The 23,946-nt window shown below is 39.1% G+C and overlaps 1 protein-coding gene across 2 annotated transcripts in view; it reads right to left on the bottom strand.

Annotated features, from left to right (window-relative positions):
* LOC100710580 (disks large-associated protein 2) overlaps positions 1-23,946 on the bottom strand; it is a 106,771-nt gene that overhangs the window by 34,919 nt on the left and 47,906 nt on the right. For both annotated transcript variants that reach the window (XM_019346265.2, XM_019346268.2), the window contains 4 exons: positions 11,769-12,910; positions 5,105-5,322; positions 3,000-3,153; positions 599-818 (listed from right to left, as the gene is read on the bottom strand). In XM_019346265.2, coding sequence (XP_019201810.1) covers positions 599-818; positions 3,000-3,153; positions 5,105-5,322; positions 11,769-12,910 — 1,734 coding nt within the window. The remainder of the gene's footprint in view (positions 1-598; positions 819-2,999; positions 3,154-5,104; positions 5,323-11,768; positions 12,911-23,946) is intronic.

Here is a 23,946-nt window from a genome sequence, read left to right as displayed (position 1 = left end):
GTGCTAACAGGGGAGTACAGGTGAATGCTTTGTCCAGTGTGTCCTCTCAAAACAAATATATCAGTGACCTACTGCTCCCCTGCCCCCTGGCCCATTTCGTTTTTCACCCCTCCCTAAGTAACTCACACGCTTTTCACAACACATAAATAACACCACACTTTAACATGCTTTGGTTCGGGCCTGTTCCTTTTAGGCATGCCATGTAATGCGGCTGTGCTGTGTTATTATACTGTGTACTATGGCCATGTGTTGCCGTCTTAATGTTTAAAATGTAGCTCTCCCACCCTTATCCTAGATTAAAGCTCGGCAACACCACAACTGATCAATCAGTAGCTTGGCTGATGATGCATGACTCATGCAACGTAACACACAAGCAGGTCCATCTAAACAACTGGTATGCAGTATGCAGTGGCAAAAAAACAAACACACGCACACCATAGCTTCCAAAGAAAATAACTGGAATCATTCAGCCCGGCATCTCTGAAGCTCAAGGGTTCCCCACTGTACATATTTAGGTATGTCAAGTTTGTGCGCATGTATAGGATGTATGAGGATATGTAATCTAAGCCCTCTCTTATTCGGGGGGGGATTGTTTTACCTGTTGTGGATCTGAGAGTTGAAGTGACAGTGGAGGATGTCATTGAAGGCAAGCAGTCGTCATCTTGGGAATAACCAGCCTGAATTGCACGGAGGTAACTGTGGCTTCGAGTGCGGAACGAACCAGGCAGGTCCAAGGCCTCCATGGCCTGGGATTCTACTTCACTAAAAACGGACTCGCAAACTGACTCAAACTGGCCATTGATCTCAGTCTCACTCACCTGAGAGACAAAAACAGGAATAGCAGTCCTTAATTTTTCCTCTTCCTTTCTCTTTCTCACTTTGATTCTTCCCCTTTGCACAGCAAATATGAAGGAGTGTTAGCATAAGGAAACGCCGCTGTCAGTTTCGACCTTAAACTGAATAAATGTCAGATCAAATGGGGAAAAAAAAATTCAGATGACAACAAAAAAACAATAAGAAAAATAGCCAGTTTGAGTTATAAAGCAATAAATTGATCACAAAAGACGTTCTATACAGTATACTGAATGCTAACAGATGGAAGATATCTCATAAGTCGTGGAAGTGCTTAGAAGTACAATAAACTGCTCTGTGTAACAAGATTCATTTGTTAATGTCAAAATCGTGTACTCATCAAAGGGAAATGTTATTTTACAGCTGAGTGCTGAAAGTGTCTCTGTAGTGTAGTAGTTAAAGCATTTGCCTAACCACCAATAGATCCCCGGTTCAATCCGAGGAGGAGACACAAATCCCTTTGGGGTTGCGTCAGGAAGGACATCTGGCACGAAAACTCTGCCAAATCAAACATGTGGAGTTTACCTGTTGTGGAAACTCCTTGTGAATGAGGGAACAGCTAAAAATAGCTTCCTTTTTTAGCGATATAAATTGTGTGGGCTGCATACTTTTGTTTATATTTGAATTATGAAAATGTTAATGTACTACTGAGATAATATTGCCTTTTCATTATTACTTTAGCCTTTACTATTTAAAAATGGGAATGATTTGCTATTATTTAGACCTTTTCCAGTAATGGAAAACTAGGTGTTAGCACGTAAGGGTGTAAACTGATTTTTCAACCTGTGTTTTAGCCAAAATCTCTCCTCATTGTTACTCCATGTCCGTATCGAAGGTCCAATGGTGGATGTGTCTCAGATCTTGCAGTAGTAACCACATCTTAAGCCACCACGGAGGTCCAAAACAGACTTAATTAATCCAAATGTATAGATTCATAGAAGAAGAAGGTATTTGAATTTAAATTTATTTGAATGATGATGTTGGTTCAAAATGTGTATTTATTTCATCTCTAGGCCTACACTAGTACTCTAGTACATTGCTCGAGGGTGACAAAAAAGCCCTGTCAACCAAAACAAACTGCATCTTTTGGCATTAACTAGATAATCAGTTGGCATACTAAAACAACACTAGGCTCATTAACTGTGTATCAGTAGCCTGTTCCAGATATCAAGATGCAAACTTGCTGATGTGACACTGATGTCCTAATTTAAAATTAAGTGTAATTTCACATTTTTTTACGAGTAGATAACACTTCAGAAACAAACTGTAAATCATGTTGGACTGTGTCTGGAATTGATTTAGGCATAAGCTTTCAGATAAAGCATCTGTACCCAAACAGTAAAAGCAATAAGTTATTCCAATTTCGTTTGACTGAAATAGCCAAGGCTTTGTCTACTACAGGGATGTCAAACTCGCTTTACATTGTGGGCCACACAAAGCCTACTTTGAACTTAATTGGGCCAGACCAGTGAAATGCCCCTTTCTGTCAGTGTAAAGAGATTTAACAACACATTTAATCCCTGAGGTATCTTAATATTAGATAAAGAAGTCCAATTCAACAGCATGTGTCTTTTTGTACATAATAAAGAAATTGTGCTGTAGTTAATGAAAGAAATCTGTCAGCATGGATTTTTTTTTAGCTTAAATTGTAAAAATAAATTTGTAAAATCACAGGAAAAATTCTAGTAGTTAATTTCCCAGACTTCCCTGTAAATATAAAACAGACATTTCTTGTTAATTCACTATAGACCGATTAGTCTACAGTAAATAGTAGATAGTGAATGTCATTTTATTTTTTTATATTTTTAACTTATTGACTTTAGTGTGGTATTAATGACCATGTGGGAGGTCTTTATTGTAGTAGTAACACTTATGAAAGTACAGTGAAAAGTCCAAAATTCATGCCCTCCTTCATATTTTCCAAAGACATCTAGTGGGCCGGATTGGAGTCTTTGCCCAGCTGATCCTGGCCCCCGGGCCTTATGTTTGACAACCCTGATCTGCAATCTAACAATCAGGGGACCTCCCTTGGGTGCTTAATGTCTCTGTGTTGTCCTCAGCTCAGTGCTACTACATACAAACTGATACAAGCTCTCAGTGATGTGTCCAGGTGTTGCCTCTGTGTGATGCATGTGTTTGAGACTCACCTGGCTGACGCAGCTAGCCTGACTGAGGGTGCTGACGGCGCGCATGTAGCTCTGGTTGCGAGAGCGGAAGGGCGGGGGATGAAAGGTGGCAGGGTCCAGCGTGACACTAGGGTGGGGCTGTATATCTCTTGTGGTTTGCAAGTGGTAGCCCTGGCTGAACAAGGACAGGGGGCAGGGACAGACACGATTTCACAGTTCAAAAGCCACAAAGGTAACATCTGGAACACACTGTAGTTTATAAATCCGCTGGTTAGCATCTGTTGGCATGGCCTTATTTGTGATTACATGAAAATGAACTTCTTCATGATACCCTTTCACGAGCAAACTATTTTTAAATATCCTCTAGTTCCACGATAAAACACTAGTTCGTCCATCCCAAAATCATAGAGAGCATGCATAGCTTGGCTGTGGCTCTTATTAGGGAAACAGTGACAGCATGGAGTTACAATAAGAGATTATTACATTCTCCACCAGAGGATAAACAAAACATAAGAGCTGTTTTGTATGTGGACAAAAGCAAAAGTGATCAGTTCCCCACTGAGATGATGGTAACAAAATTAGCACTCAGTGGCAGTAGAGATGACGGACAGCTCCCTAGCTTCAAGAATTTGGCTGTGTTTGAAAGTCACAGTGCCTGAAAACAAACAGTCACAGAGAACAATAAATTGGGGGGAAAAATGCTTTGTTTCAGCTTAGGTAGAGCAATGACATCACGAATACGCCAATTAAAAAACACTCTGTATGTTGTTCTGGTTTAGCATGAAAAAGATACACATGGTCACCATTTACCAGTGAGAGATCATTAGGAAATCATTAAATGCAGTTGGTAAGATCCTGAGAAGTGAAATCTATCTGTTCTAAAACAGCCAACTGATGTACACTGTGCTTTAAAAGTAACATCACCCAAATCATCTGGAGAATTAATCTCAATTTGTCCAGTGCACAACCTTTTGCAACATGTTATTTGTATGTTAACCCTGATGAGAATAATTATCAACAAAATACTATCTACCACATTTATATTAATGAGTAGATCAGATTAGAGTGAAACTGAATGGTAAAATTGTCAATAATTAAGGTTTGTTGTAATTGTAAGGGCAGCACAGTAGTGCAGGAGGATCTTGGGTTTGGCTCCACAGATTGCATGCTCTCCCTTTGTCAAAGTCTGTCTAGGATCAAAACACAGACATATATACTCCACACTTGGCTGGGTTACAGAGCAAAGCCGTCACTTCCCCCAAGGCTTCTCATCAAGCAGTGTTAACTTTAACGTATGCCCTTCCATGTGTCACCTCTCCTGCATTTGAACCGGCTCTCTTTCTTTCTTCTTTTGACAGGATTGTCAGCAATAGCGTGATGCGGCGATGCAGTGTTTGTGTATGGTATATCAAAAATTTATATCAAACTCAAAACCAGTTGGTGCCACAGCAATCACCAGAGCACTGCTGTGACAGACCCATGAAACAGTTGTAGAAATACAGTGCTTATACAGACCAAAAAAGAGCCAACCACAGCAACCATACAACTCAACAAAGGTACTATTGTTTTCCAAAGTAACTTCACTTGAAATCACCTAACTGTTCAATTTAGTCATATCTCTCAGGGACAGCTAAACAAAAAGCAGCATTAACAAACAGCAATTTTACTTTGACAGCATGTAGGCAGAGCAGTGAGACTGTTAATTTATATAGACGACTCTGAATGTTCTTCCTCTGAGCACCAACTAAACACAGCATGCAGCAACATTTTGTTAGCAGCAAGTTTTGCATCAAACGTTCCCAACTTTCCACTTGTATTCAAGTATGAAAAAAACCCAACTTGTGACCTCAGCGTTGACTCCAATAAATTCTAGCCAAACAACAATTAACACTGAAATCCAAGCAGCTCACCTGGTTGACACCAGAGATACTGCTATTGATGAGCGTTGGTTTTGTCATGTAAATATTTGAAACTTGTGAAATAAAAGGGAAATGAACCACAGTGCATCATCTTACCTTTTTTTGAGTAAGACCTTCGTGAACCTATGATAAAAACTGGAATATTTAAATGAATACACAGCATTGGCGTGGGCACACTAAGTCAATGCGTTAGGCAACCAGGCCTACCTGTGGGAGTCTAAATGGGGTCTCTGCATGGCTGATTTGAGGACAAGAGCGTCTGACCGAATGGTCTTTTGTGGAGAGGTCTTAGGGCTGGTGTCAGAGTCCCCACTTTCATCATCCACCTCTCCCATTGCTTTAACATAGCTACTGCTTCGCATCCGCCGACATGGGATCTCGTCATCTTTCTCACCTGGGTATCCACTCCACTCATCTTGGGGCACCTGTGGAAGATGGCACACCTACATTTAATACAATACAGACATTTATAACCATTAGGTTGAAGTAGTCCAGGATATTAGTTGTTACTCCTGTAAGTCTGTGATAAAACGACAATGAGTACTATAGCAATATTTAGCCATGTACAAAATATACAGCTTTCACAAGGTTGTGTAAATGAAAGATATTTGCAAGTACAGCTTGAAAATTACCCAAATAAGAGTGAGAAGTGCATGTGTTTTTTAACCTAAATGGAAAAATAAAGTAAAGGAATTGTGCATCACAGTGATGCCAAGGATGTTATCAGTGAAAATACATAGTTGTGAGACTGTAACATAAAGCAAATTTTAAAATAATTATAACGATTTATCCAAGTGGTTTCACAACACTGTACAAACTTTGGTCTCCAGCTGTACCCAATTTTGGGCTGATTAAGAAATAATAACTGGTTACTTTGTTACGTGCACTTGTTCAACTGCTTGTTAACATAAATATACAATCAGCCAACTCAGTGCAACTTGGTGTATTTAGGCATGCAGAGATTGTCAAAATGTCCTATTGGAGTTCAAACTGAGCTTCGGGAAGAAAGGTGATTTAAGTGACATTGAACTTGGTTATATATTGGGATTTTCCCACACAACCATATATAGAGATATGAGAAATAGTCATGATTTAACAAGAAGGGCAATTACTTTTACACACAGGACCAACCTTTTCCCTTAATTAATTAAATCATCATTTAAAAACTGCATTTTGTATTTACTCTGGTTATCTTTGTCTAATATTAACATTTATTTGTTTGATCTGAAACACATAAGTGTGACAAATAAAACTAGGAAATCAGGAAGAGGGCAAACACTTGTTCACACTGCTGTATGTGTAGCAATTCAAAAGTAGCATTGATTCCAGTGAGGGAATTTGCCATGCACTAATATATATACAGAGATAAACTGACATAGCTTTGGGTTGTATGCAAGACCTTTAATATCAAGGCTTGCATAATTTAAATATGTTTTTGTTTGCACGTGCTCTTCCAAGCATTTAGTTTTCTTCACACTGTTTTCCCAAAAGGGACATGTCAGCAGTATGCCAACACAACAATCTAACTTCAGAAATATCCCCAAACTTTTTTTCCATTCATAAATGTTTAGGTAGCCCAAAACTAATCTAAACTACAGGGTGAAATTCATTATCACATTTCTTAAAAGTAAAGTAAAATGGCACTTTACATCTGCACGGTCATCATTCAGTTGAATGGACAGAGTTCAGCATCCTTTTTAGCAAATCGCTCATAATGCAAATCAAAATGTGACCATACTTAAAGGATTTTTGGGAAGCAAATGAACACATTTGGCAAGGAAGCAGTATGTATTTTTATGCACGCACAGAAAAGGCAGCCAATTATACCCCTGAGGCTTGGGCTGTAACTTTTAAGTCAGCATACTGTCATCACTGTAGTATTACTAATACAAAAACATACATGCTCTTAAATTAGCTTTGACTGCCAGCCAAATAAACACAAAATAAGCTTTTGGCATATTGCAGCTCAGAATTAGTTGTAAGGCAAATGTGATTAAAAACTACAAAAATAATGAACACTCATGTACAGTCATGTGAAAAAGAAAGGCTGACAGTATTCTATGCAGTCCTGTGAAAAACAAACTACACCCCATGAACCAGTAGCTTGTGGCACCACCGTTAGCAGCAGTAATCGGTGAAGTAATTGTATTCTGTATGACTTTATCAGTCTCTCACATCGTTGTGGAGGAATTTTGGCCCACGCTTCTTTACAGTTTTGCTTCAGTGCAAGCAAATGCTTATGTACAGATTTCTTGATGTCCCACTACAGCATTTCAATCAGACTGAGGTCTGGATTTTAACCAGAATATTGCAACACCTTGTTTCTTTTCTTTTTCCGTCATTATGCTGTAGATTTGCTGGTGCACTTGGGAACATGGGGACGTCCACCCCTAGGAATATTATGGCATTGTGTTAACACACGCCTGAATCCCCCAGACCAGCAGAACTTCTGCTTTAACAAAGGTGGTCCCACTTTCTGGTGGTCAGTTAATTAAGTGCATTCGATTAGCAGCACTTGGCTGCTACTTACCGTACACCCCTGATTTCTATGGAAGCAGCAAGGCTGTACTCTTTCACGTGATTGTATGTATTATATGCTCATACCCATAACATTATGTAGCATAAATTGGTTTCAGTGTTTCAATTATAAGTACAATAAACAGGGACTTTGCTTAACACAGCAGCATCAAGATTAGCATAGTGATTAAGTGATTCTGTTCTAATTACTCTACACTGTGCTGTGCAGTGCTGCAGATGTCTACACATAATCATTACGCTTATTTAGTGATTTTGATAGAACAGAAATTATAGAGTATATCAAGTTCAACTCTTCAAAACTGATTACCTGTTATTGTTGGGTTGAATACACAGTGTATGTTTGAGCTTAAGGTATCAGATTGATGCTGTTAAAAACAATGTTCATGGGTTCTTCAATTGCACCCTGGTTTAATTCTTATGAAGATGGACAGCTACAGTGGCCATGTGTCACACACTGATTGTGCTAACAGCGTATTGATCAGGCATGTAGCAAGTACAGCAGTGTTAGTGTGTGGTGCAGCTAGCAGTAGTCCCAGTGGACAGGCCAGTCTTAGCTCCTGGAACAACAAGCCCAGGCGCAGGACTGTTCTTCATGCTCTGCCAGTTACTCACTTTACCCAGTCATACAGCGTGGCTGTTTCTCTGCCACAAGTGCTGAACTGTTCTCACAGAAAAGAAAGTGGCTGACACCCCTTTTTTCGCCTAGAGGTAGAATAATGCTTTCTCTATCACTTCCATTCTCGCTGTCTGTTCTTGCTGCCCATCTCTTCATCTCTTCCCCTCATAGTCTTTTTCTTTAGCACCCAATATCCTCTCTTACTCGACAGCCCTTGTGCTCAGTGGAGACAGGTGAGGGACTCAACAGCATAAGGCACTTAAATAAAGCTTTTTTCTTCTGTATGGAAGGTGGCAAATAGTAAAAAGTAGGAGGATTTACAGATGATTATAGCAGGACCAACTGGGCTTCATCATCCTTAGTGTAATGTATTCTCCTCAGATGTATTCCTCAGCTGTTTTTGTAGTCAACATAAAAAGCGTTCTGAATCTTTTAAACCATATGCTACAATTTGAAGCCAAAACACAATGAATTTCTTTTGCGCAGCATGGCTCACTGCCTCAGCACTAAACTCCACAACAGCACGTAGGAAAATGAGAGGTGATTGTTCGGTTACCTAATATTGTGATATAAGACAGCATTTTGTGCGTTATCATCTAAAAAAAATGAAGGCAATAGGTACGTTGCAAACCTGCGTAACCTCATAAGTTAACATGGAAAAAAAAAAAGACCCGTCAGCAAAAGTGTAACACAGGCTAATACACTTTTCATTCCCACATGCATAGAATAAAATGCCTGGAAACTAAATTAATCAGCCTTAAAGACAGCAATAAAGGAAAAGATTCATTTTCCTCCTAATGCACAACCATTGATCGTCTGGGGCTGCTGTTAACAAGGCAGTCATCACTCATGGAAGCAGTGCGCTACCTCATTAGCATTAACTTATTTCTGTGTTCATTTGATGCCATACCTGAAAGAACTTGTTCAGCTGTGCCTCTGAGGCAGCTAGACAGATGAGCTGCTTTACACCATCATTAGTTACTACTACACTGTGGGCACTTTGTACAAAAATAACCCTGGGATAAAACATCTTCTCAATGCAGAAAGTAATTCCATAACGCCATGTACCAGATGTGAAACTGCATCTAGTGAAAAACAACACTGACCTGTTGGATGTGGTAGAACAATTTCTAGCTCGTAAATGTGCGAATCCTGTAATTTTGTGCCTGAGTAAGCCAGTTATTTTTTGGCTTTTGAAATGGTGAGAGTGGACGCAGTCTATTTGAAGGTTTTTAAATGCAAAGGAAGAAGGATAACTATGATTTAAAAAAATACAGCGGGAAGGTTGTACAATTTACCTACAGAAGGAGCCCTTCTTGCACTGAGACCGTTTCTGATGAGGCTATGGTTAATAGTAGATGGATCAATTGAAGGACCGGGTGCATCTCTCAGGTCCTGTGTCAGGTCTTTAGTGAATTTCTTCCTATTCCTTAAGGACATGCCTTTCAGAAACTGTTCTGTTGCCTTCTACTTTTTGTTTCATTACATTTTTCCAGTCTCATTAGGTTTTTAAGGGCCGATTAAACATCATCAGCCCTGGAATCGGGTGTCCATTTTATGTCTCAGCAATTCATAGGTCAGTGTTAAGTGGTCACTTATAAGGACAGGACTGAAAATGAGTGAAAAAACCACCAACGTCCAAAAAAAACTGTTCAAAGACCTTAAGAAAACCTGGAGAACTATTGCTCGAGACTGCTTTTAAAAATTACAAGAGGTGTAAAGAAACTAGAGGTGAATCAAGACTTTTGCACAGCATTCTATGCATTTCTCTTAATGGCTTAAAATGATATGTAGATTCAACCACTAATATTGTTTGACAAATGCTTCACCCTACCCTTGTTGGCTTAGAAGGTCAGACTGAAGACTTGACACTTGCTAAAACAAGATTATGTCAGCTTCCCTAAGGCAGGCCTGTCCTCCTCATCACAAGTGAACATAGACCTAAAGGACCCAGACATCAAAGAGATAAAATCAGATGGGCACCAAGAGCGTTCACCACAACGCCTTTACAGATCTCCGCTCATTGATTCCACTGAATAAGGCTCTCATTATGGACATGCTCAGTGCAGAATGTGCCCATGTGGCAGCTGCAGGGTCTCTGCCTGCTGACACATAAGCTTGTTAAATGCCAGTGAGAGAGCCCCTCTATTGACAGAGACTACCCATTACACACAAATAACTGCAGTTTGTGTATCTGTGTGTTACTGTGCATTTCACAGAGCATCAAAATGAATGAAGGGGATGCATATGGTACTCAGTAGAACTATTTATGGATTTATATGAGTGCCGTACGATTCAAATTTAATGTCATGAGTAACAAAACATGGGTAATTGTTGATTATAGTGCAAGCATATACTTCAGTTTGCAACTTTCTCAAAATTGCTGTCATTGAATGTGGCTAAAAGAGTCGTCTACTTTCAAGATTGAGTGATATACAAGCACAACTGTAATATGGAAGCATAGCTTTAATAATGGCCAATCACTTCAACTGTTCTCTTCACATTACAGTCAAGCATTTCATAGCATGACTGACCAAAGTCCAGGCCAGCTTTTCCCAAGATGTGCACACAACAAGCATCATAATGCTAATGACCACCCATTTTAAGTCTAATTGGCATTTCAGAAAGCACTGTTACCCATGTCACTGTTTTTATCATTATTTCCAATTCTTAAGTCACCTTCATTAAAAGCTAGTTAAAGCAGGACTTTGAGCTTAATATTCTAATGCTGTAGCCTGTGAGTCGCTGTGGATGAGAGCATTAGCTAAGTGCTTAGTATTAAAAATTAAAAGAAACTCAGATCGCTGAAAGACTGGATACTTGACTTTTGACTGTTTTAGAAGAAGTCACTATCTGTAGCTTAACTGCTTTACTTTAGTCTTGTAACATGACAGTGGGACAGGCGAGCATGTGGCATAAAATCTGTGAATAAAGTAATGTCTCTTTCCAATCTGGTGAACCAGCTCAAGCCACACTCTATGCTGTTTTTGTAGACACCACAGCCTTTGTGTTTCCTACACTGGAGTTCAGCTCAGTGGTTATTCTCAGTCCACCATGACATTGATTCAGTCAGTCAAGCTCTATATCTTAATAGACAATAGCTCCCTGAGGTGAGCACACAAAAGGGAATCCTGGTTAAATATATTGACTTCTCACACTTCTGGACACTGTAATTGCCCTCTGGAGGATGACAGAAAGAAAGGTAGACTCCAAATACCCTGCTGTCTAGATTCCTAATCGATCAATGCATTTTATCGAGAAGGGCAGTGTCGGAGATGAGTGGATATTGATCTTAGTTATTGTTTGTTGTATTATCTGATAGTTGGCGTTTCGAGTATCTCCACATTTACTGGCCTTTTAGTCTATATTCAGACATTTTTTGTTGGCCTTTTCCAAAGAGTTGAGTATTAAACATTTAGAAGAACACAAAACTTGGAAGGAAACATTCTGTTATTGCTTCAAACTAAATTAAACAACTGTGATTTCATTCATTCTCAAAGCAAAGGATGACTTATACATGGACATAAACTAGCAGCTGATCAGTGCCAATCAGAATTGTTTGTATGGTATGGAATGAAATCAGTGTTTGTGTACCAGCCATAGCATATAGACCGATGCACACAAAAACATGTATTTCAGTAGCTCAGTACAATACTCCACTAATCGAATTTTTTTGAACTTTAAGGACATATATTTCCAAAAAAAGGTACTACTAACCTGCAGGTAATGACATGTCCGCGATGACTTGAGGTCCGTGTACATCATGGGTTTCTCTAAATTAAGCGATGACTTCCTGTAGGCCTCTTTGGCCTGGCTGACTGTTAGAGTCGACCAGGAACTCCTCTTCATGAACTTGCCCTCGGGTCCCATGGCCATACTCTCACAGGCTGAGCACTTGACATCATTGTTACTCTTTGAGGTCTTGAGTGACAGGTCTCCGAAGTGGTGGCTGTGCATGGAATCTGGGTGGTAGTGGCCGACATGTTCCCCATGGTGCCGTGACATGACACTGGGTGTGCGATAGGTGCTGTCACTATCCAGGTTGTCATCTGAGCTCCACCAGCCACCGGAGCGGTGCTTACGTTCTTTGCTCTTGCTCCTCTTGCTACCGTGTTTTGTGGAGTGGTGGCCATGATGGTGATAACCCCCTCCTCCAATGTCACCTTTTGTGCCATTCATCTTGGACGATCCCTCCAGGGAGTGGGACTTGGTGAAGAGCTTTTGGACTGAATGAACAAGGTGTCGAATGCGGCCGGGACTCTCACTGCGTTGCTCGGTGGTGGTGGAGGTGCGCTGGTATTGTAGAGTGTGGAAGCCGTCACGGTGCAGTGGCAGTTGTTTCTCAAACTGGTCAAGGAGATTAGCAGGAAGGCGGTTGCTCTTGGTGCCAGCGTGGTGGGAAGAGGCAGCTGCTGCAGCTGCAGCAGCCGCAACAGCTGGGGAGGTGGCGGAGGCTGTGATGGCAGCGCAGTCGTCCCGTGTGGCTGAATCATAATACTGAGAGCTGTAGTGCATTCTGGGGAAGGTGCTACTGGAGATGTGGTCAGATGCAGCAGCTGGGGGCATCATGACAGGGGACATCATCATGCAGTCGGAGTGGATGGAGCTGCGTGGTGAGTAGCGGTGGTGGAAGTCCATAGGGCAGCTCTCTGTGGGGCTGAGCAGGTAGGATGGGTGGCGGGAGTCAGCGCCATGGTGAGTGTGGATGTCATGGACGTGGGGATCATAGTCCAAGCCGTGGGGTAGAGGAATCTGATGTTGGGAGCGGCTGCCCGATAAGCCCTTCATGTTCCTGGATGGAGGGAGGCGTCTGCCTTCATTGAACTTTCGAGACAGGGACCAAGATGAAGTCTTCTGGTCTGTTTCAGAGAAGGAGAAAAAGAAGATAAAGATTTTGTCAGATTGAGAGCATAGTGACACCTGACAGACTAATACTCTCATGGTGTTCTTCACAACCATCCTGCAATTCTACTTTACATGTAGACCAGTCAGTACCAAAACACTTCTAATTAAGTAAATACTCCTACAAAGGCCAGAACATGTTACACAATAGGTTTTTACACTGTACACATAGAAGAAGAAGAATTTCTAAGATTGACAGTTACAGTAATGTGAAGCTAACCTAAGTTAACCTCAGCAATGACTGCTTTTAATATAGTAGAAAAGAAAAACTAATGAAATATTTTTCTTCTACATGAAAAGTTGCACTTCTACGCGATGATGTGTCAAACTTCATCTCATCTGAAAAGAACAGATGACAAAACGCCCTGGAGGTTTTGAAGCTTAAAAATAGGAAATGTACTTGTGATGTATAATTCATCATAAATGACTGGATAATCTCCTGCATGACATGGTGACATTACTAATATGTTGAAATACACTTCTTTTTGCAACTGATTTTATTCTTCATCGTAAAGGTAGATGTCAGTAAAAGAGTTTTGCTACTAGGTTAATAAAGACAATACCTTAATGCAGAAAACAGAATATATACAGAGAACAAGCATTTATTTCAGAGACATTGTTATCAGTTGGCCCTGAAGACTCAATAATATATGGTTTATGGATAGATAACCATAAATTACAGTACAGATTTTCTGCATTAACCAGATGTTTCCTTCTATATAACTGTACTCTACAGAATCAAGGCTCCAGCTGTTTTCTCAAAATGTTTTTACATAAATTCTGAAGAAACCTAAAGCAAGTGTAACCCATTACTAGATATTATTGTCAAGTTGTCAAGTTACTGTTTAAACGCAAAAGCCTAGCTTGCTTCATTTAATCCAATATAATACTTGTCTGTAAAAGAAGACGAGGTTCCTAAACCCATCCCACATCCTTCCTGCAACTGCTTGGGCTGATTCGAACTCCTCTAAAATCTGTGATAAAAGCATTATTTCTCAAGCCCCGTGGTGGAGAACATTATTAGCTGTACACCTAATTATTTTGGAAGAGACGTGCACATCTTTGGGCGGTGATCACAAAGAGGGGCAAATTTTTCTTTACTTCAGAGAGATTTTTAAATGAGAAAATTTGGTAGCTTCTGTGTGTGAGGTTAAAAAGTTCAGCATAACTTCCAAAATCTCTTTGCTCTGTCAGTCCCTAGAACACGCTTCATGATGAAAGTTGTTCCAGCTCCCATGAGTTTTCCTCTATTGCGTTCATGTTGTACAATGCTGAAACAATATGTGCATATTCAGCAATAGTTTATAACATTCAATGTTTGCAATGTTCAACACATAAAAATTAGGGGAGGGATTACAGGTAAGATAAAAGTAGTCCTGTTCATTTCACTCACAACAATATTATGATGGCGTGTTAAAGGTTTGGTGGCAATGTGGTGCAGTGTTAGCACTTAATTGGTGATTCTCGGTCGAAAACATGAATAGTTCTCTGTCTCCACATGCTAGGCAGGTGGCCTGCCAAAGGTGAACCCCACCTCTTACCCACCATCAGCTCGGATAGGTTCCAGCCTCCCACCCCAATGGCCCTAAATTGGATAAGCGATTAGGAAAATGGATGAGTGGATAATTAGGGTTAACACACCCAATGGGGTTGTGAGGGTTTATTATTATTAGTTGTCTTATGCTGCATCTCATATTGCCATGAAGTGGTATCACAATTTTGCAACTTACTAGACCAATAATTGCAAACAATGCGCAACACTACCTTAGAAATATGAGCACTGTAAGCGTGTACAGATGCTTCACGAAATACAGGGCTGCAAGCAGCGATGCAAGGCGAAGACCTATGCCATGGTAAATTGATTTAATTATGTTAAAAGCAGGGTTGTTGTCACAAAAAATAAATTAATTAAAGAAAGTGTTAGTGATTATTGCACTACTATCATTGGTCAAATAATAATATGAACCTCAGGAATAGTCCACATACAGTGTCCAAGATCCTAATTCCTGTCTCGTGGTTTTGTCCCCACTCTCTATGACAGATTTAGAAAATATAAAATACCTCCAAGAACTTGGTCTTGCTTGGTCTTAAGTCAATATATAAGGTTGGAGGTGGGTCACATGGTCCATACATAAACACAGAAAAAGTTACAACTAAACTGGGTCTACACAGCTTCACTGCTTTAACCGCAAAATGATCAAAATCATCCCAGCTGGACTGATACTGGTACTACAACAGTTAAAAAATTCAAAAGACGTATAATAAAGGCTCAGGGGTGAGACCAGGTTATCCATTCATCAAAGCTTTTTGATGCCCAGCAGTTTAACAGTATCCTTTGATAAGACACTGAACCACCGGTTACTCTGGATGACAGGTAGGTGAATGAGAACATATTATAAAGTGCTTTGTAAAACGTAGCTCAGGTTAATAAAAGTGCAGAACTTTTACAGACAGATTGTATTTTTAGAATTTGCATTACATGAAAAAGCAATGCAACAACTACTTTTGAATTTTGATTGTAATAATGCCAAATTCCATATTCATCAATGGGTTCGCAGATTTTTGGTCTGGCTTTTTTAAACACACTTTCCTCAAGCCTGAAATCGACAGCTTTAATTTTGGCTGATTGAGTTTCTAACTTTAAGAGGTTTCTGAAGTTTTAACCCTCAAATTTTCTCTGCAGCTATACTTTCAGACTCTTTCAGACTTTCAGTTTTACAGACTCTTTCAGTGATAAAGCTTTGAGGACACAATGTTTGCATGCTGCACTGTAGTTAATATAATATGATTAGTATCTGAGAGTAAAAAGGATCAGTTCAGAATATGGAAAGTACTATGCCACTGATGATGTTATAAAGCTCATAAACCAGTAATTACTATGGAGTGATTTGCAAAGTATCCAATCTCTATCTTCAACCTTCATTTGCAAATGTGTGCACTGCTGATATTTGTGACGTTGACGAGAAAATAGCTTCCTTAGAGCGATTAGCAACTTGTTTATATGCAAACATAATGCAAAAGAGGTCATGTAAAACCATAAATTATTATTTATTATTTTCTGCCCTGTTAATTATAGAATTTTTATCATCAAAGGCATTACCAATATTCACATAAATCTTGATCTTCACAATTTTTATGGCGCTGTGGTCCATCAAGTTGCAGGAAGACATCTTAAATGTACAAAACCTTCCACGAAATGTGTCAGAATGGGCACCATTATTAATAGTCTCCATCCTCAGCTTATCTTCCTGCATAACAATTACAGCCTACATCTTACCAGTATGTGATTTGAAAACTGTAAGGTAAACAGGGAGGCGATGTCTTGAGTGCATGCAAGTCCCCTGTAATTAATTACTTTAACTTCTCTGCAGCAGGAAACCCCAGTCTGGAACAGTGCACATTGCCTTACATAACGTTTGGGATCTCTGATCGCACACACCATTTCAAAGGAGCCAGAAATAAAATGCACAGTTGTCATGGCAACCACTGCTGAAAAACCCAGGAAGTGTAATAGGATTTTCAAGGTTGTTTGGGGTGTATCCCAGTCTCACAAGGAGGGGGGAAAAGACCTACTATGTAATGCGATACAGTCTCTTGATGCGTGACTCTATGGCTTGATTTGGCATGTGGGCTACTATGTTCAGTGCTCTGTTACAAGTTGGGGTGGTTTGTTTTTGTTTAGCATAAAATAAATTATGAATTTAATCACACATTTAAAGACAAAAAATGAACTGCACATTATAGTAAGGCTTTGAGAATTGAAATGCCTTTCGCCCAGGGATACCCAGGACTACATGACTTGGGATTTGTTGCACTGCATGTTTTTGCCAACAACTCCATTTAAATGTTGCAGAGCAGATAAAATTACACTTTAAAATAATTCAATTTATGTTCTTGCCTTGCTCTAAATATTGGTCTAACTACAGTGGAAAACACTAAAACATTCCCATTCATCAGAGGGTGTAATCAGCCATGTTATACGATTCATTTTTATATTTTATTTTCATGCTGTGTTTCAGCACAGGTTATACACTGCTTGGTGAGTTGACTACAGAAAACAGCAGATGTAGTGCTGTAAAACTTTAATGTAATAATTACTCTGTAGTGGTTAAAGCGCTCTCTTCTCCTGTTTCTCTCTTTCTCATTTTCACCATCAAAGCTCTCTGTTTTCCCCCTTAAGTTCCCTCTCACTATCTCCTGAATTCAGTACATTGAAGTTGACGATATCGATTGGTTGCTGAGTTGACAAAGTGCTTAAAAAATATGCTTTTTGCATACTTTGCGTTCATCAAGAACAGTGACTTGATGTGGACCCAGTATGTATTTCGTTATTTTTGTTATGTACAGTTGTAAATGGTGACGTTAAGCATGGCCAAAGTTTCAAATAATGAGGTAAGTGTATATGCAGGTGATCCAAATCACCAAATTTTTCCTTTGAGGTTGTTTTATCCATGGTGAGGACTTGTGAGGTAAGAATAAATATTCTGTTAATTATTTATTGACGGCAGTTAGATAAAAAAAAACAAAAAAAAACAGAGGCTTTGTAATGCAGCTTAAGTTGTACCGAACTTACGTTCATGACAACTTTGGTTGTGTCCAGACATAGTTGGGCAAGTTGTTCACTGCTTTTAATAAAGCGAAGTAAGGTCAGTGTTGTACATAGCTGAAAATTTTTTAGTTTTTGTCCTTTTTTGTTAGTAACTCTAGTGCTCCATTTAGTCTTTTTTTCCCCCAAATTAAACCACCACTGGTAAAGTGTTACATGTGATCAAAGACATGCTATTCCTATTAGTTCTTTGCTTATTTTATCTATTATTGTCAACCTTAAGAAAATTCTACGGTGGCCCTGAGAGGCCAAACAAACTGCAACTTAAGAAAACACCAGCAATAAGAAAAACGCTGCAAATACACACAAAACACAACTGAAATAGGAAGAACGAAAACGGAAATAGGAAAAAAGAAAACAGAAATAGGAAAAACGAAAACGGAAATAGATAAAAACGAACACAGAAATAGGAAAAAAAAGATTTCCAAAAGCACAAGTGTTTCTGGGGAGACAATAACCCGACGGACCAGTTGCAGGAGCCAAAACATGCTAGGTAAGTGTGTTTTAATCTCATGATTCATATAATACTAATGACGGATTTTTAGGCTAATAGTTAGGCTAACACACTTACCTCTCATCTTTTCTTTCCTCACAAACTCGATAGATCCTCCACTTCTTTTAAGTGTCTCCCAGCGCAATTCTTAGCATATTTTGGTTCCTGCAACTGGTCCATCGGGTTATTGTCTCCCCAGAAACACTTCCCTTGTGCTTTTGGAAATCGTTTATTCTGTTTTCGTTTTTTCTATTTGTGTTTTCTTTTTTCCTATTTCCATTTTTGTTTTTTTTCCCGTTTCCGTTGTGTTTTGTGTGCTTTTGTTTTTCTTATTGCTGGTGTTTTCTTAAGTTGCAGTCCGTTTGGCCTCTCAGGGCCACCGTAAAATGCTGTCATATATGAGACCAGTTGCTGATTTGAAGGTCTGTGTTAAGAAACATTTGGGATTGACTGACAACAGGTATTCTTGATCAGCAGTGATTAGTAAAGTATTAGTGACATTATATCTCGCCCATGAATCATACTCTACAGTTTGGCTGCTTGTTGCTCCTTGTTCCTCCCTGTGGCATTAGCTAGCTGTGCATTGGTGTGGAGGAGGAAGGCCTCATTTATTCCAAGTTATGCAACCATCTTGGGAAAAATGCTGGCCAGGCGCTGACTGCAGCATAGCAGCAGAGCTTTAACCAGCAACACAATGCTTTCCCAGAGAGCAGAGAAAACACAGAGGCATTCCCCTCTCCGTTATTCTCTTACACACTGGCCCCAATATCTTCCCCCTCAATGTGTGGCATCTTTTTCAAAAAGAAAAAAAAAACAAAAACAAAAGATAATACAGGCTGCATCAGGTGCTGACAGAAGCACAGAGGAAATTGCCTGTTGATCATGCAGCACAATAGCTGTTGCATAAGCTGTGAAACAGGGAAGCTCTCATCAATGTTTCATAGACTTGTAAGCTCTTAAAGAGGCAAGAGAGAGTATTTGCATTTTTTAGAACCTACTGTCCTATTGAGGATAAAAAAATAATCAATGACTGCTTGAAGTATTGGTACTCTGTATGTCAGCTATGCAAAACTAACACCCTGTTTTTATTTGGATCTATGATTTTTGATTACATTAAAACAGTTTCAGTGACATTTATAGCATGACTATAAATACTATGACTTTAAATCAGCTGGTTTTCTCCATATTGCTCCTTTACCTCCTGTCCTGACTTATTCTTCCTGGAAAACTTTAATAGAAGTTCTGCAGATTTAAAGATAGAATCTGTGTAGAAATGTCAGAACGTGTTGAGACAGAGAATAACAAACAAGGGGATTAAAAATACAGAATACAGAACATATAGGGTAAAAAAGTACCGTTAAGCACCAAGAGTTTAGCTTTTGGTCAATTTTCAGGACTCAATTAGTGCCTGAAATTGGTGCTATTGTGAAATCTGCATTGCGTGGTCATCAAATGGGACTTGAAACACTCCATCTTTCACCTGAGGCAAAAGAGCTGGAGGCTAAAGGTGCTCCAATGCTGCATCAGCTCATTGTATAGTGAGTGGGTGGTATTGTCCGAGATAAACCTGAGGAACTCATCCTCCTCCTTGCTACTGCCTGTAGGCTATCTAGAGTCAGCCCTATGACACAGCTACTTTTTTTTCTTTTTACCAGTTTTTTGAGCCTGCCGGCATCCCCAGCCTTGATGTCACCTCCCCCGCACAAAGAAAACAGTGCACTGGGCACTACAGTATGTATTAGTAAAACTTGCAGAGCAGTCTGATGCAAACATTGGATGACACAAGCCTCCTTGGGCAGACAGTGTGTTTGTGTTGTCTGACTACACCAAGTTGTTATGCGATATGTGAACTCCCTCAACTTGACTGTACTACCTTCACAGATTGGCGGCACATGTCACTGGCCTCCCAGTCTGCCTGGGAATCTTCAATAGGCTATCCACTTTCAGTATGAAGATTAGAGTTTAGTAGAGCTGAAAGTCACTTGGAGTGAATTTAACACAAAACTTTTGTTGGTGCACACTTTTCTTCTACATTTTTAGAACTACAGGAAGGCTGCTTGCATTTTAGGCTTATTCACAAATAGCTCCCAAAGGACAAGTTTTTCAAAAACATTCAGGATGTTGCCAGTCTGTTCTCAGGCAAAACAAGCAACCTGCCAAGTCTTGATAAACGCAGGATAACACTGTGAAAACATTGTTTGTTTGGAGTGACAGTATATGCCCTTTCTCTAATTTGTGCCTGCCTTTACTTTGTGGGCTAGTAAGCATTTTTATTGTGGACATACCACATCAGTGTTATACTGGACATAAGACAAATAATGCTGGATGTTTCTATATATCCAGTAAAGATAACTTAAAGTACATTTATAGCATTACACTAACATTGTAATTAACCACTCCTTAATGAAGGAGAAAACTCGAATAGCTTCTCGACAGTCCTTTTTATTATTCTCCATCACTCAGGAATGAAATGAATTAGTTGATCATTGGATAGACTAATCTGGGGTGAAAGATTAGTCTCTAAACTGCTGATTACAGAGCAATCGAACAACCTCAAGAGAGTTTATAAAATCTAAATCCTGGGGTGACTGTACAGGGAAATGCAGATTAGGTTTACAGTTTACACTGTGGGGGCAAACAGATGTGTTGTATCTTCTGATGTCATGATATTCATGTTGCCATGCAGTGATTCTTTATCCTTAATTTGGCTGATTGTGACTCATATAAACAGGAGATCATCACTAAAGCATGCAGCATCTATAAAGTGTAGTACAAGCAAATTCCAATAAATTTGGGCCTCATTTACAGTTTTTTACTTGTATTTATTTTATTCTTTTGTGTCTTTGGTAAGGCAGGTTAATGATTCATGCATGAAAGAGATTCACAGAGGGGTTCAATTAGAAGCTATTTGTAAGGACTAATAAAACTGCATGAACACTGATGATAGCTGGACAACTTAGCAGGTCATGGATTTCAGAGATTCTGATATCACTTATTGGCTATGAGTTAGAATAGTAGCAAAAGATAAGCAGGGCAGTAGGACTAAAAAAAGACTACAGATTTAGAGGATGATTTTCTTTTTTATATGCTAAAAATGGGTCATTTTAGCCCATTGCTAGGTAGTTGTTAGGTTTATGTAAATCAAATTTTGTGGGTGTAAATTAAATGCTTTTGTTGTGAAATTAAAGTGATCATTTCAGCCTGTTACTACGTGGTTGCCGGGCAAGATGATGGCATAATAATATGTCATGCATAATTCAACTTTTTGTAGATATATATTCGATGTTATGTTGGTGAAATAAAAGTGATACAATGAGGTGTGTAAGGTGTATTAGGTGCATTAATATTAAAAGCCGCTCAGGTAGTTGATAGGCAACATGACGATGTCATAATATCTGACAAAGACAGGAACCTTGCCTAAAATGTATCTGTGTGCCAGCCATGGTTGCTCAAGCCCTAATAGCCTTGGAGGAGTTTGTGGACAAAGAAGCAAACACACACAAACAGTCAGAGATTTCAATAAGATTACACAGCTCAGTCCAGCCAAGTAATACAATGTGAAACATAAAATACTGGTGTTTAAATCTGGTTAAAAAAAGGTTAAGCTAAAGCTTAAAGTCAACTTATTATGTTCAATTAATTCAATTCAGTTTCATTTATATGGCACCAAATCACAACAATAGTCACCTCAAGGCGTATTTACAGCTCTGTAGTTTTGTCTTCTACTATATGAACTTGTACTCCGTTGTTAACACAATCATTCTTTATCTAGCACTAGGCCATGGTACTGGCCCTCAGTTCATCTACTGTGTGAAACAAACTGCTTTAGGTCCTCTCTCAAGCGATCCTTCTTCTAAATGTGTCTGAGATGGCCACAGCAAAGATATTTGCTTCCTTTAAAATTAATTCAGTTCAGTTCAGTTCAATTCAGTTTTATTTATACAGCACCAAATCACAACAATACTCTTTTCAAGGGACTTTATATTGTAATGTAAAGACCCTACATTAATATCATACACTATATTACCAAAAGTATTCACTCACACATCCTGATCATTGAATTAAGGTGTTCCAATAACTTCTAAAGCCACATGTATATAAAATCAAGCACCTTTATACCATTATAGGATGCCACCTTCCCATTGGTCTTTAAGGCTTTTTAAATAGTGGTTTAATTGCAGTCATCTTGAGAGCTGGTAGTACATATCATTTCAAAATACATAAGTTGGTATATATAAACTTGTGAAGATTTCAGACTAAGAGCTCTAGATTAATTGATAGCTTCATCAGAATATGAAGAGTCTGTAGGCAAGGGAGAAGATATTTGGTGGCCAAAGCACCAAAAGTACTGTATGAATGTGTGTTGGTTAGGTCTTCACCAAGTTACCATGGTAATGTACCAGAAAGCTAAATGCTTTTGTGATGCAAAGAACCCAGGGTTAACTTTAAAATTACATGAACAAGGCCAAATTCTGCTCTGTGCTATTATCATTATCATCATCATCATCATTATTATTATTATTATAAGATGGCTATGCACTTTTTTCTAGCATATTAAAGATGTCAAAGGTCAATATTACTGTAACATAAAGTCCTGGAAAAGTACTTCTAGACTATATTTGTCATTTGGTCAGATAGAGGTTTGTAAATCATGTGAAAGGACAAATACTTTCAGCTTAGATATTATACAAGCCGTCATATGAACTTACTAACTTCCAAGTTCATCTGCTGACACAAACCAAACCTTAAAAATAATGAATTTTTTGTGTGAGGAGATTTTTTTTCAAGTTTTCATATCCTGGCAATATTTTAATTTTCATCATGAAGAAGAAAATTGTAAGAGTAAGTTAAATTCTACACCAGGAAGTTGTAGCCAAATGAAAAATTACTTGGAAAAATATAACCAAACTAAATCCTCCATTCTTACCGATACGGCAAATAAAAGTATTGTGCTTTTACTAATACATGTGATGATAATGGTGAACATTATATAAGTGTAAAGAGTGTTAAAGCTTGCAAGTGAGATAAAATCGTATTCAGCTGGATGTAGCTTTGCAGCAGAGTCTGCATTTCACCTTTTGATATCCGCCCACTCCCTCCCACTGCTGCTGTTCTCTCCTCAGCAGGCAGACACTGGCTGATGTTGTAGTGATGCCACACACCCTGGACACAGCCTCTGTCTCTTCCCTACACCCTTAAACGGAAGAAAACGCCAAATAGGGAGCTTAAAGTCCATAACTGCTCACTGTGCAGCAGCTTGTAAAGCCTCCCACACTACTTTGATTTGCCACAAAAGATATGGTCTTATTTGGAACTGAAACATACTGTTCTTTCAGCGTTCATCTGTGCTTCTGAATACTTTCTTATACATACAGACATGCAGTATACAGGGAATGTAATAAGTTATCCACATGAATGAAGAAATTATATAAATTATTCATTTAATGAACTCATTATATTAGGTCAGATTCACTGGTACAGTCTCTCTTTCAGTCTGAGTTATGCTATAAATATAACAACATTAAATAAATAACACATTAAGATAGCCATGTGAGATAAGTGAAGTGACTGAATGCCTTTCACATAAAGTGCTAATCCATCGTTTAAGCCAGGGGTCCCCAATCTCAGTCCACGAGGGCCAGTGTCCCTGCAGGTTTTAGATGTGTCCTTGATCCATCACAGCTGATTTAAATGGATAAATTACCTTCTCAACATGTCTTGAAGTTCTCCAGAGGCCTGGTAATGAGCTAATCATGTGATTCAGGTGTGTTGACCCAGGGTGAGATCTAAAACCTGCAGGGACACCGGCCCTCGTGGACTGAGATTGAGGACCCCTGGTTTAAGCAATACAAAACTGCACCAGCCACTTTCTGTATGCCTTGCCAGTATTGGCT

This window comes from Oreochromis niloticus, linkage group LG15, assembly GCF_001858045.2.
Source record: "Oreochromis niloticus isolate F11D_XX linkage group LG15, O_niloticus_UMD_NMBU, whole genome shotgun sequence".
Lineage (NCBI taxonomy): Eukaryota > Metazoa > Chordata > Actinopteri > Cichliformes > Cichlidae > Oreochromis > Oreochromis niloticus.
This window is presented reverse-complemented; position numbering and strand designations above follow the sequence as displayed.